Below are 13,049 nucleotides of genomic sequence, written 5' to 3'. Positions count from 1 at the left end.
ATATATATATATATATATATATATATATATATATATATATATATATATATATATATATATATATATAAAACTCGTGTTTTCCACGAGTTATAAGATTAATTAAACTTTTATAATAAAAAACTTATAATTATTAATCAGTTATTTTAAATAAATTATTTAATTACATGATATATCAAAATTTTAAAGTTATTATAACTTCAAATTTAACATATAATTAGAAAATATAAATTTGAATTTTAAAATGAGTTTTCTAATATATCTACATGACACATGATATAATATTAATGATAAGTTTTATTAGAGTGATACTTAACAAAAGAAGATTAAAAGCATTCATATATATATATATATATATATATATATATATATATATATATATATATATATATATATATATATATATATATATATATATATATATATATATATATATATATATATATATATATAGGTTCAGGTTCATTTGAAACCATTCTAATTTTGTGAGACCATGAGACCAAATCTAAAAATAATTTAAAAATGCAAAATAAATGGAAAAATCCAAAAATTCTTTTTTTAAATATTATTTTCGAAACTTAAATTAACTAAAAAAAATAGAAAAAAAATTCCGTTTTTTTTTTTTTTGAAAAGTACGTGAAATATTCTAAATAGAATATTACACTGACATATTCTAAAAAATAATTTTAAAATGCAAAATAAATAGAAAAATCAAAAAAATTCTTTTTTTAAATTTTATTTTCGGAACTTGAATTAACTAAAAAAAATAAAAAAAAAATTCTATTTTTTTTGAAAAATACGTGAAATATTCATATTCTAAAAATAATTTTAAAATGCAAAATAAATGGAAAAATAAAAAAATTCTTTTTTTAAATATTATTTTCGAAACTTGAATTAACTAAAAAAAATAAGAAAAAATAAAAAAATACGTCTCACGATCTCACAAAATTAGGCCGTCTCACATGAACATAACCCTATATATATATATATATATATATATATATATATATATATATATATATATATATATATATATATATATATATATATATATATATATATATATATATATATATATATATATAAAATAAATTGAATTTGCATAACTCTTCTCCTTCCCAACCTACACAGCCCCACACGATAACATTGTGTTCTACTTCATTCTATCTGTGATTCTCTGTTTTCAAAATTTTTGTAACAGCTTTTTCTCTTTAACTCGATCTTCAACCGCAATTCATTTGATTCATATTTTTTTTGGCAGCGAAAAGGTCATTTGATTCATTGATCCTCTGATCATGAAAAATATAGAGAAGCTGTTATCACAGATAACAAAACGTTTCTTTGATCTCAAATGGCGGTTTCTGCTATTACTTATCGTTCCAATCTCTCTCCTGCTGTTTCTCTCCATTACCACCACCAGAGTCGTCGGAAACAGCGGAATGTTCACCGGATACAATCCTTTGCACTATTTAAAAAACCTCAAGTCATTCTCCGTTAATCAGAATCGTTCACCTAATTCCCGAACGACATTTCCGACGACGGAATTGAAACAGTCAAGGATGGCGGTTTGTTTGGTAGGCGGAGCACGACGGTTTGAACTTACCGGACCTTCGATTGTTGAGAAGATTCTGGAGGAGTATCCTAACGCTGATCTGTTTCTGAACAGTCCTTTGGACTCCAATTCGTATAAATTTTCTCTTCTAAAAACGGCGCCAAAAATTGCTTCGATCAGGATATTCAAGCCGGTGGATATACCGGAAAATGAATCGGCGGTGAGAGTGTTAACCGCCAGTAACTCGCCGAATGGCATTCAGGTAATTAATTTTACAGTTTTGATTCTTGCTTCCTTTTGCCGCTTTGGAATCAACTTGATCCATTTTTGCAAAATTTTCGTATTCGTGCAAAATTCTAACACATAAAGTATCGTTTTAGGTTTTGATTCTTAACCCACAAATGGATTTAACCTTATTACATTCCCCATGCATGTTTAACAGCTTCTGTTCATTTTTCTTCTGTTTAATTATTTTTATAATTTTTTTTTTTGAGATTTTTCTAATATATATCCTAAGTTACACACAAAATATTGATTAATTATAGAAAATATTACTAGAATTAAATATAAATAAATTAATTATGAAAAAATATTTTGTATAATTAATAAATTTTACGTTTAATTATGATAATATTCACCATAATTGATAGTTCAATTAATACATGTTAGAAAATCTATTTTTTTTTTATTTTTTCACAATTCTGATTATTATAATTTTAAAAAACATATAACATTTAAAGCTATTGTTTACAACTCAACATATTACGACAATTGTATGGTTTAATTACTTTATGGTCAGTTTTTGTATGCACAAAAGAAGGGTTGTACTTTATGATATTTCCATAAAAATTAAAATAGTTAAAACCGATTTTATTTATTTATTTGTTTATTTTTGGAACAAAAGTAATAGTAGTTAGAGATGGCAATTTATCAGTTACTAATTAGTACGCATTTAATATGTTTTACTGAAAATAGAAGGAAACCTGATTTTATCAATATAAGGTTGTTTTAGCATTTACGTTATTTGAAAGTCATGGTTTTATTATATTTCTACATTTTTTTTTTAATCAAAGTTAGTTAATAAAAGGAAAATTATTTTAAAAATTGAAGAAAAATGTTGTTGGTTGAAGATGGTGTTAGTTAAACCATGACTGCCAACTTCAACAATCATGGAAGGTGGCGCGCTTTAGTACCTTCTAATTTGAGCATATTAACTTGTTTTTATAGTATAAAATTAAATTTAAATTAGATATAGGATATATCTATATAGTAAATATATGTGAGAGTTTCTAATGTATTAATAATAAAATAGAGTCAACATTAATTATCTTCTATTGATAATAAATCAAACGAAGTAAAATAGCAAATAACTATATTTCTTAGAACAACGATATATACATTTTAGTCTATTTCTAATTATTTAAGCTGAAGGGGATTATGACAACAAACAATTGACAAAAATTAATTTAAATGACCCAAACAGTTAAAAACGAATTTAAATTTTTATAGCCTTCTAGAGTGTTTAATCTATATTTTTTGTATTCATAATTCATCTATTTTATAGAATTTAATAAAGTGGATTAACAAACTTTTGGTGGATCAACCTACCTAGCAAATTATGGCTATTTAACCCTAATAAACCTTTTTAGCTATATAAATGAATTTTTGGAAATATCAATTATCAGTACTAATTATTTTAGCCGTAAAATTGGAATTTTTAAGACTTTAGTTAAATAAATTGTTTAGTGATCAATTATTATGAATATTATATATATAATTTTATTGGATATAGCATGTATAGATCTCAATAGAATGCAAGAATTAATATGGGAAGAGTATCGCATTCAAATCTAGGTTAGTTGTTGCTATCAGTTGGTGAGATTTATAAATTCTGAAGGGAAATGACTTTGTGGGGATATGGTTATATGCTATGCTGTCTCCTTATCTATCATAAAATTCAATAAAAATATTATACGTGTACAACTAATTATTTTATTACAATAATTTAATATAAACCACTAAGTTCTATATAAAACTATATATTTCTCTTATTATGATGCTAAAGTTTTCATTAAGCATGAAGTAGCAACAACTACACAAATAGTATGGTTATATGTTAGGTTGATCGAATGGGTATATGTTAGGTTGATCGAAATATATTTTGATGTTATTTTGGATCATATAAATTAATATTGATATTTGAAATATAAATATATAAATTATATCATTAAAATAACCAAGTAGATTTGTTGCATGCATGGATATGTATACCTAAATTTAGAAAAGATAAAATATACGAAACACTATACTATCAAAGATATTAAAATGATATGTTTTGTTACTATTTATAATAACTGTATTTATATACTTTTGTACTCTTTATATCAATTCCTAATGGGTGCATTCTAATGTTTTTCGCTATAATTTGATGTGTGGTCCAACTTTTGTATTACATCCATAGTTTTCTTTAACTTATTTAACTCTTAAAGAACAAAATAATTTCCTCTTAATGATTAAATTGTATATCGATCGTTTAATGTAATTCACTAAATATGGGGGAATTTATCCTATTTTTTTCCAAAATGGGAATCAAATACTATTATGAAATAGGCCTATAGATTTCATTTGAAGACTTTAAATTTTTATATACTTTTATTCGTTTGGGATACATAGAAATTGGAGATCGCTCTCAAAAGGAATTAGGAAAATCTAATAAGTTATTTAAATTTTGATTCTGATTACCAATTAAAAAATATATTGTTTAATTTTATGAATGTGTTAAATCAATTTCTATTAATGTATCATCTCTAATTGTCATTTTATGCGAATTGTGGGTGTATATTTTCATTAGTTCTCATTTATTATTATTATTATTATTATTATTATTATTATTATTATTATTATTTTTAATTTTATGGTTGAGTCATATTACATTTATTTTTATTTTCAGTTCATCTTTATTTATAGAAAATACTATTTATTTTTCTCTTTAAAATATATGACAATAGATGTTGTATTGTACAATAATATAAAAAAAGATAGAAAAAAACACAATTTGTTCTTCTTATTTGGGGACCTCATCGTATCACCGCCCACTAAACAGTATACATATCACTGCAGTGACACTTTATCTAACCATGGTGCGGAGTGCTAGTCCTTCCTCTCGCCTTGCATCAACAAAATTAAAGTACATATGTCAAAACATATATATATATATATATATATATATATATATATATATATATATATATATATATATATATATATATATATATACCTGTTTCGAGATTTATTTTCTTTTATTATTTAAAAAACCGTTCAAAGAAAATTGTTATTAAGAGAAATTTCATTACTTAATATTTGACTTTTATCTACGATTAGGTTCATGTGAAACGACCTAATTTTGTGAGACCGTGAGACACATTTTTTTTAGTTAATTCAATTTTCGAAAATAATATTTAAAAAAAGAATTTTTGGATTTTTCTATTTATTTTGCATTTTTAAAATTATTTTTTAGAATATGTACAGTGTAATATTCTATTAGAATATTTCACGTATTTAAAAAAAACAAGATTTTTTTTTTAATTTTTTTTAGTAAATTCAAGTTCCGAAAATAATATTTAAAATTTTTATTTTAGATTTTTCTATTTATTTTGTATTTTAAAATTATTTTTAGAATATATCAGTGTAATATTTTATTAGAATATTTCATGTATTTTTCAAAAAAAAAAAAAAAAACTGGATTTTTTTATTTATCTTTTATTTTTTTTTATTATTTTTAGTTAATTCAAGTTCCGAAAATAATATTTAAAAAAGAAATTTTTGGATTTTTCATTGGTTTTGCATTTTAAAATTATTTTTAGATTTGGTGTCACGTCTCACAAAATTATTTAAAAAACCGTTCAAAGAAAATTGTTATTAAGAGAAATTTGATTACTCAATATTTGACTTTTATCTATTATGTTATAATATAATTATAGTGTAATCTTCTCCATCTAATGGGACTGAATCCAGGATAACAAAATTTACTTTATTTCCGATTCTTTTATTTATTATCATTCATTTTTTATTTATATTTGACCCGAGCTATTATGTACGTTGAAGAAAATTTACTTTAATCTTCTTGATTTATTTCCTTCTTTTTATTTCGTTTCAAATTAATTGGCAAACATGCACGTTTCTTGACCATTAAATGAAACGCGAAATTTAAAGTTCTAAAAAAGTCGGCTAACATATTTGACACGATAATGCAATTATATTGAAAAAATTAGCACTCTCAAATGCAATGTAATCATGTACTTTCAAGTCAAGGGTAGAATTGTCAATTCAAAATACCAACTTTCTCTTTTATTTTTTGTATTTATGGAAATGTATTTAAACTTTCCAAGTGAATTTTATATTTTACCAACGTTATTGTAAATTTTGATTTTTTTTTCTTTTTATTCAAAAGTATACATGCAAGTTTTTTAACCGACTTTTTTGTATTGCTTAACTTTTTCTAGAGGGTAAATTTGTACTTTAACACTGTCATCTTCATGTTTCCTATGCAGGGTTTGTTGCAGTACTTCAATCTAGTGGAAGGTTGCTTAACCATGATTAAATCCTATCAACAACAAAACAATTTCACCTATAACTGGATAGTCCGAACCCGAGTAGACGGGTACTGGTCGACCCGACTCCGACCCAACCTTTTCATCCCGGGTCAATACGTCGTCCCTTCTGGATCCTCCTACGGCGGTCTCAACGATCGTTTCGGCGTCGGCGATTTCAATACTTCCGTCACCGCCCTCTCCCGCCTCTCCATGATCCCAGATCTAGACTCAGCCGGGTTAACTGAACTCAACTCGGAATCAGCGTTTCAAGCTCAACTCAGACTACGAAACGTCTCTTATCTAACCAAACGGATGCCGTTTTGCGTTGTCTCCGACCGGACGTACGACTTTCCGCCGGGAAGATTTGGAGTTCCGGTAGCGACGTTGTCGAGTAAAGGGCCGTTGAGTGGGGTGAAGTGTCGGCCGTGTAGTTCTAGGTTTTCCGGACGGTGGTCGGCTGCGGTTGTTGATGGGTTGGATCGACAGTGGAGTTGGACGGAGAATGTAAACGGAACTCTGCAGTTATGTGACGGCCATGGCGGATGGGAAGATGGGTGGGAAGAATTATTCGACCGAGTCGCTGGGAAGAAGTTGGCGGCGGAGAGGAAAAGGGTGACGGAGTTGTTGTTTGATGAGTGTGTGGCGGATTTTGAGTATATGAAGCGGCGTTCCGCCGTATGGGATGTTCCGCCGGCGACGGAACTTTGTCAGCCAGTTCGATAGGGAAAACACAAAGTCTATAATTTTTTTTTTTTTTTTTTTTTTTTTGGTAAATAGCGGTACACAACTACTGAAACTACGTACATAAAAATAAAAGTTAACAGCATTTACTTTTTCTTTTAAAAATGGCAATTACAAAGATTTTTACAAATTTAATATTCTTTCCTTCCATTATTATTATTATTATTATTATTATTATTATTATTTTTTAATGTAAAGTAGATTATGTCTAGTGTAAAACATATGGAAACATATAAAAAATACATATAAAATCATAAAAAAAACCGACACAATAATTTTAAAAAATGATAAAGTAACAGAAACACTTTTCGTTATCGATTATACTGAAAACTTTAAAAAATAAACTGAAATGTTTGAATATATATAATCGTTGAAGGATCTCTTTGTCGGCAACATTTTTTTGTTTTATTGGTTGGACGACTTTCCTCATCACATATAAGTATCTTCAAGTCTTTTTTACTTGTCACGCGAGAAATAAAATACATATAACTGACCATGAGTGAAGTCGGGTATACACAAATACAATCAAACAGTTGATAATGATTGTCCTTGACTCTTGTTAATGGTCATAGAGAAACAAACATCTATGCAGAATCACATCTGTTGAAAACGGAACGAGATTTTTTTATCAGACGGAGTTGTAACACTCAAAATCAGGAATTACCTTGAAGCTCTGGAAAATTATGAAATATTGCATAATAAGTCGTTCAAGTACCTTGGGCGTACTCATGGGTACGCTTAGCGTACTTTGCAAGATTGATCGCGGAGGGACAGCACGTACGCTGGGCGTACCAAGAGTATGTTGGACGTACGTGACGGATGTCCAAACCCTAAATTTCGTACTTGAGACCTATATAAGCATCCTTATCTCATTTGAGCCTCACCCTAATCAGCCTCTTTCACCTTCAAACGTCTTTGAAAACCCTAAAACCATTTTGAGAGTGTGTTTTGAGCTTAAGGTGTGCATTTGTGGCCTTTATAGTGTTCATTCAAAAAGAAGAAGTTGTCAAGCAAGCTTAGAGTGGCATTGGGTTTTAAGAATCTATATCTAGTTCACCTTGAGGAGCTTCTGGAGGTATAAAGCTTTGATCTTGCCTTCTTATTCTTTAGATTTAGTTAGGGTTTTCTTTATGGTACCTTTTGTTGGTTTTGGACCTTCTCTTGAGAGTTGAGAAACTCTAGAGGTTGAAATGGTTAGATCTAATGTTACACCGTTAAAATTTCAAACAATTTTTCATTTAATTTTAATAAAAACATTTCATTTCCAAATCATCCCAAAATCATGTATCCAATATTTTCACAAAAAACACAATACATAATCAATATCCCAAGATCTCAAAAGCATATCATCTGCAAGTGTGTACTGATCATGCTAGCGTCTTCCCGCGATCATCACTGGTACCTGAAACACATAACACACATACGGTAAGCATAAATGCTTAGTGTGTTCCCTAACATACCACATACAACACATAGGCCTTTCCAGGCCATAACTCTATAGGATCTTCCGATCCAAGTGTCTCAGGGGATTTCCATCCCATAACTCTGTTGACCTTCCGGCCCATACTCTGCTGACCTTCCAGTCCATATCATCATACTCATATCATAACATATCACATATAAAATGCATCACATAAACATCATACACATAAGACCTTTCGATTACACATAATTACGCTATCGGGTATGGCATATTGAGAAGACTCACCTCGCTGATGTCGGATAATCACTCGTGCTCGATTCCCCGACCTATCGTCCTCCTATATCATAAGTACATCTCTAATTAATACTTTCCTGACTTAGTTTGACTAACACTATTAAGTCAACACTAGTCAACCCTGGTCAATGGTCAACCTTTGACCCGACTCGTCGAGTCTTGCATAGACTCGTCGAGTCCATACGTGAACTCGAGTCCTTTGAATCCTTTTTGACTCACCGAGTCACTCACCCCAACTCGGCGAGTCATCCACTGATCTAAGTCACAGGATAACCTGCTCCGACTCGTCGAGTCTGCTATGGACTCGGCAAGTTCATTTCATGCACACCTTAAACAACCTTCTAAGGTGAGATCTATTCCTCTAATCCTTAGATCTAACCTTCCCAAGCTCAATAATCACGTAAAGTCTCTATCTTGATGCACATGCAACATCTATATGACCATATATGATGATTTAGCCCCAAATACCATAACCCAAGGTCATAACCTCCATTGTTTTTCATAAAGCTTGATGAGTAAGGCTCTCTGGACCTCTATGGATTCAGATCCAAAGCCTTATCACCAGAAAGGGACTAATTAGACATCAAATCAACCTAACAAAGGGCGCAAGAAACCCTACATCCATATATTCTTCATAAAACAGAAGAAGAGCCGAATTACTACCTAAAATGCAATGATCTTAGCTTCAAATCCACATAATAGCAACCTCTTTTGCTTCCTCTTGGCTAGGACCTCCTTCTTCTTGCTAAACAACACCACAAAGGTCAAGAATGGCTTCCTTTCTCTCTCAAAACGCTCAAGCACTCTAGGGTTTCTCTCTATGGACTGGTAGCTGCAAATAAAGGCCATAAGGGCCTTTAAATAGGTCCCAAACCCGAGAAATTAGGGTTTCTTTCGTCAGCTCTGACTTGGCGAGTCACTCCCCTAACTCGTCGAGCCCCCTTATTAACCACATCATCCCGTCACGACCAGACTCGACGAGTCTAAGCACCAACTCGTCGAGTCACCTTACATAATTAAAGAAATACAACATAAATTAATATATCTGGGAAACTGGGTGTTACAATTCTCCCCCATTAGAATCAGACTTCTCCCTCGAAGTCTCGCTCTACAAATAACTTTGGATACTGCTCACGATCTCTAACTCCGGATCCCAAGTCAGCTCGGACCCTTCCGGTGTTGCCACTGGACCTGAACCAATGATATCTCCTTGTTTCTCAAAACCTTGATCCTCCTATCCCTAATTGCGATCGGCCTCTCATCATAATTCAGACTCGCATCCACATGAATGTCCTCTAATGGAACCACTGCCGATTAATCAGCGATACACTTCCTCAACTGAAACACGTGGAAGGTATCATGGATCTGACTCAACTCCGCAGGTAGCTCCAAAAAATACACTACACTACCCACCCTGGCGGTCACCCTGAAAGGACCAATATACTGAGGCCCCAACTTGCCTCTCTTCCTGAATCAAATCACACCTTTCCAAGGTAAGACTTTCAGGAGAACAAAATCACCCACCTGAAACTCGAGCTCTGACCGTCGTCTATCCGCATAACTCTTCTGACGGTTTTGGGCTGCCAACAACCTCTATCTGACCTGCTGAATCTGCTCGGTGGTCTGTAGTACTATCTTAGTGCTACCCATCACCCGCTTCCCTACTTCTCCCCAACAAATGGGAGTCCGACAAATCCTCCCATATAACAACTCAAAAGGAGGCATACAGTTGCTCGAATGATGGTTGTTGTTATATGAAAACTCAGCCAAAGGTAGATACGTGTCCCAATTCCCTCCAAAATCCAATACACATGCACGAAGCATGTCCTTAAGCGTCTGAATAGTCCGCTCACTCTGACCATCAGTCTGAGGGTGATAGGCAGTGCTAAAATGCAATCTCGTACCCAACTCCTCATGAAACTTCTGTTGGATAAGGTGTCTAAGTCCATAACTATTTCTGGTATGTACTTGACCCGACCTGACATGGTCCATTTGGGTTGTATGGCACCATGCAATTGGATAGACTAAATGACAGAAATAACACTTGGAGATTATTAATATATTATAAGTTCTAATATATTAATAATATTATTTGATTAGTTTGATCAAGAATTAATTTAGAATTAATTAAGCAATCAAAAGATAACTAATTAAATATATGGGTTGATTATGTAAATCATCCATATCTTGTATAGTGGGCTAAGAGGCTCCATGGATTATCAAGTTGGGTTCCACCTATAGGATGCTCCATGGGAGTTACAAACCCATGGGTCATGGAAATGAAGAGTCATGACACATTAGGGTTTACATGGCGTAACCCTAGGTGTGTCAGCACTATATAAGAATCCTATTCTCCACCAAAGTCGGCTACACATATGAAACAAGAGGGCTAGGCCGATTTCTAGTAGTGTGCATTCTCTCAAAAGTCTATCCAAGAGCATTTGGTGTTGTGTGAAGCATTTGAGGCATCACACTTGGGGTGCTAGGCTCATAAGGTTTCAAGGAACATAAGCAACAACAAGGTAAGTTATTCTATCTTTCATTCAAGTTAAAAATTGTTCCCCATGTATGCTAGATAGGAATATAACCTTGGAATTCAACTTTGCATGATAATTAGACAAACATAGATCCAAGGTTATTAGGGTTGCATGTACACTTAGGAAGTGTTAGAATGCTCAAAACCCATCAGTGGTATTAGAGTCAGATTTGTTTGTTTGTTATGTATGCTAAAAAGTTGAAAAAAGTTGAAAAATTTGCTGTCTGACTGTTGGACTCATCGAGTCCATGGGGGGACTCATCGAGTTCACTTGTATCTTCAACCTACTCGTCGAGTAGGTTTATGAACTCGGCGAGTAAGGTCGACAGGGTGCAAATTTTCGACTTTAGTTGCTGGAAATGGATTAGAAACATTACCCTAAACTGTTTTGGTACTTAAAAACTTGTTTTAGATGGTGTAATGTCTTTGTTAATTCATTTACAACAACTAGTTATCAAAATTACAAAGTTTTAAGTGTAATTTTGATTTATGAAAGTGTTCATATTCATGTTCTTGTTCTTATGATGTTTAGATGATCATAGGAATTATATGTAACCTATGTGGTAGATTAATTCTTGATCATAATGTGTTTTAATGGAGTCCATAACTTGTCCTCAAGTTATGGAAAACCAAGAGTCACACTTGAATTAAAACCATTAAAAGAACACAAAAGTTAGAAAAATGAAAAGTCTTCATTTTTATTACTCTATTAAACTCATAAGATACAAGAAATGAAAAGTTTTGAAAGTTTACAAAACTTTCCCTCAAGTTTTGGAACAAGTAAAGTCATATTAAAACTTTAGTTCCAACCCTTAGAATTTTAAAAGTTAAAATTCAACCCTTATACTTATATTATTATAATTAAATAATTATATATATATATATATATATATATATATATATATATATATATATATATATATATATATATATATATATATATATATATATATGTATGTATGTATAAGAACAAAGCCGTCTTACCGCTAGTACGCCTCATTCACGAAGCCGGTCTATAAGGTGGGTATAAGGTTGTTGCCTATAAAATGACAACTTAATGGGTGTCCACTCTCACCCACCGCTCGCTTGACTGGTGGAGGGTCGTTAGCCGAACGGGTAAGACAAGGACTTATAAATTCTCATTAAAAGTATGATGAATATTATAAAGTAACTAAATGTTTTATTAAATTCCTAATATTAGTTACTTTAGGAAAAATGTGAATAAGGTGCTAATCCATGAAATTACACTTTACACTTTGTTTAAGTCGTTGGTGGAGCGTGTGTGGTTAACCGGCACAATAACTTGGACTTAACAAGGTAGGAAAAGGGTGACTTAAGGTTTATTATAGTATCGGTAGAGTGTGTGTGGTTTACCGGCACATCGATTGAGTGATAAACTTTAAGGGTACCAAGTGATTTGCATGGTTACTTCACACCTCGTTTTGTGATCCTCGGTATCCCAGTCACAAAACTTGGAGGGCACACTTGAGATTGAAACATGCCTTTGAAAAGTTCATTGAATCTCAAAGAATCTAGGAATTTCTAAGAACCAATCAAAAACCTAATATTTAATATTTCGGTTTTCGTGGTGGAAATTGGTGAATCGTCATTCACATACCTTTCAAATATGTTATATCTTGGATTACGACATACCTCTTCTAAGTTATAATATATTGTGATTGGATCCTATCCTTAACATTACATTTGGGTGTTTTTATTAAGGACTCTCTTAATATCTAAACTAATCTTGTCCTCTTCCTTCAGATGTCTTCAAACAATGCTGCTTCTGGATCTAATCCAAATGGCTCCTTTACCCTTATGAACTTGTGTGGGAAAGTCACTTTTGATGGATCCAACTTCAATGAGTGGATCGGAAACATCAGAATGATTACCTGCTACGAGGATAAAGAATAT

The 13,049-nt window shown here is 31.5% G+C and overlaps 1 protein-coding gene across 1 annotated transcript; it reads left to right on the top strand.

Moving 5' to 3' along the window:
* The first annotated feature begins 1,110 nt into the window (after positions 1-1,110).
* Positions 1,111-6,986, top strand: LOC145030684 (uncharacterized). Its single transcript, XM_078979080.1, has 2 exons — positions 1,111-1,811; positions 6,100-6,986. The coding sequence occupies exons 1-2, from the start codon at positions 1,293-1,295 to the stop codon at positions 6,862-6,864; spliced, it is 1,284 nt and encodes a 427-aa protein (XP_078835206.1). The 5' UTR covers positions 1,111-1,292; the 3' UTR covers positions 6,865-6,986.
* Positions 6,987-13,049: the final 6,063 nt, after the last annotated feature.

Source organism: Lactuca saligna, chromosome 2 (assembly GCF_052625555.1).
Source record: "Lactuca saligna cultivar CGN05327 chromosome 2, ASM5262555v1, whole genome shotgun sequence".
NCBI lineage: Eukaryota > Viridiplantae > Streptophyta > Magnoliopsida > Asterales > Asteraceae > Lactuca > Lactuca saligna.
This window is presented reverse-complemented; position numbering and strand designations above follow the sequence as displayed.

What these genes read in the sequence shown, in the direction of transcription:
- LOC145030684 (XM_078979080.1), top strand. Translation starts at nt 1,293, where the DNA reads ATGAAAAATATAGAGAAGCTGTTATCACAGATAACAAAACGTTTCTTT. An exon ending in ACTCGCCGAATGGCATTCAG is followed by an intron (nt 1,812 to 6,099) that starts GTAATTAATTTT and finishes TTTCCTATGCAG; the next exon opens with GGTTTGTTGCAGTACTTCAA.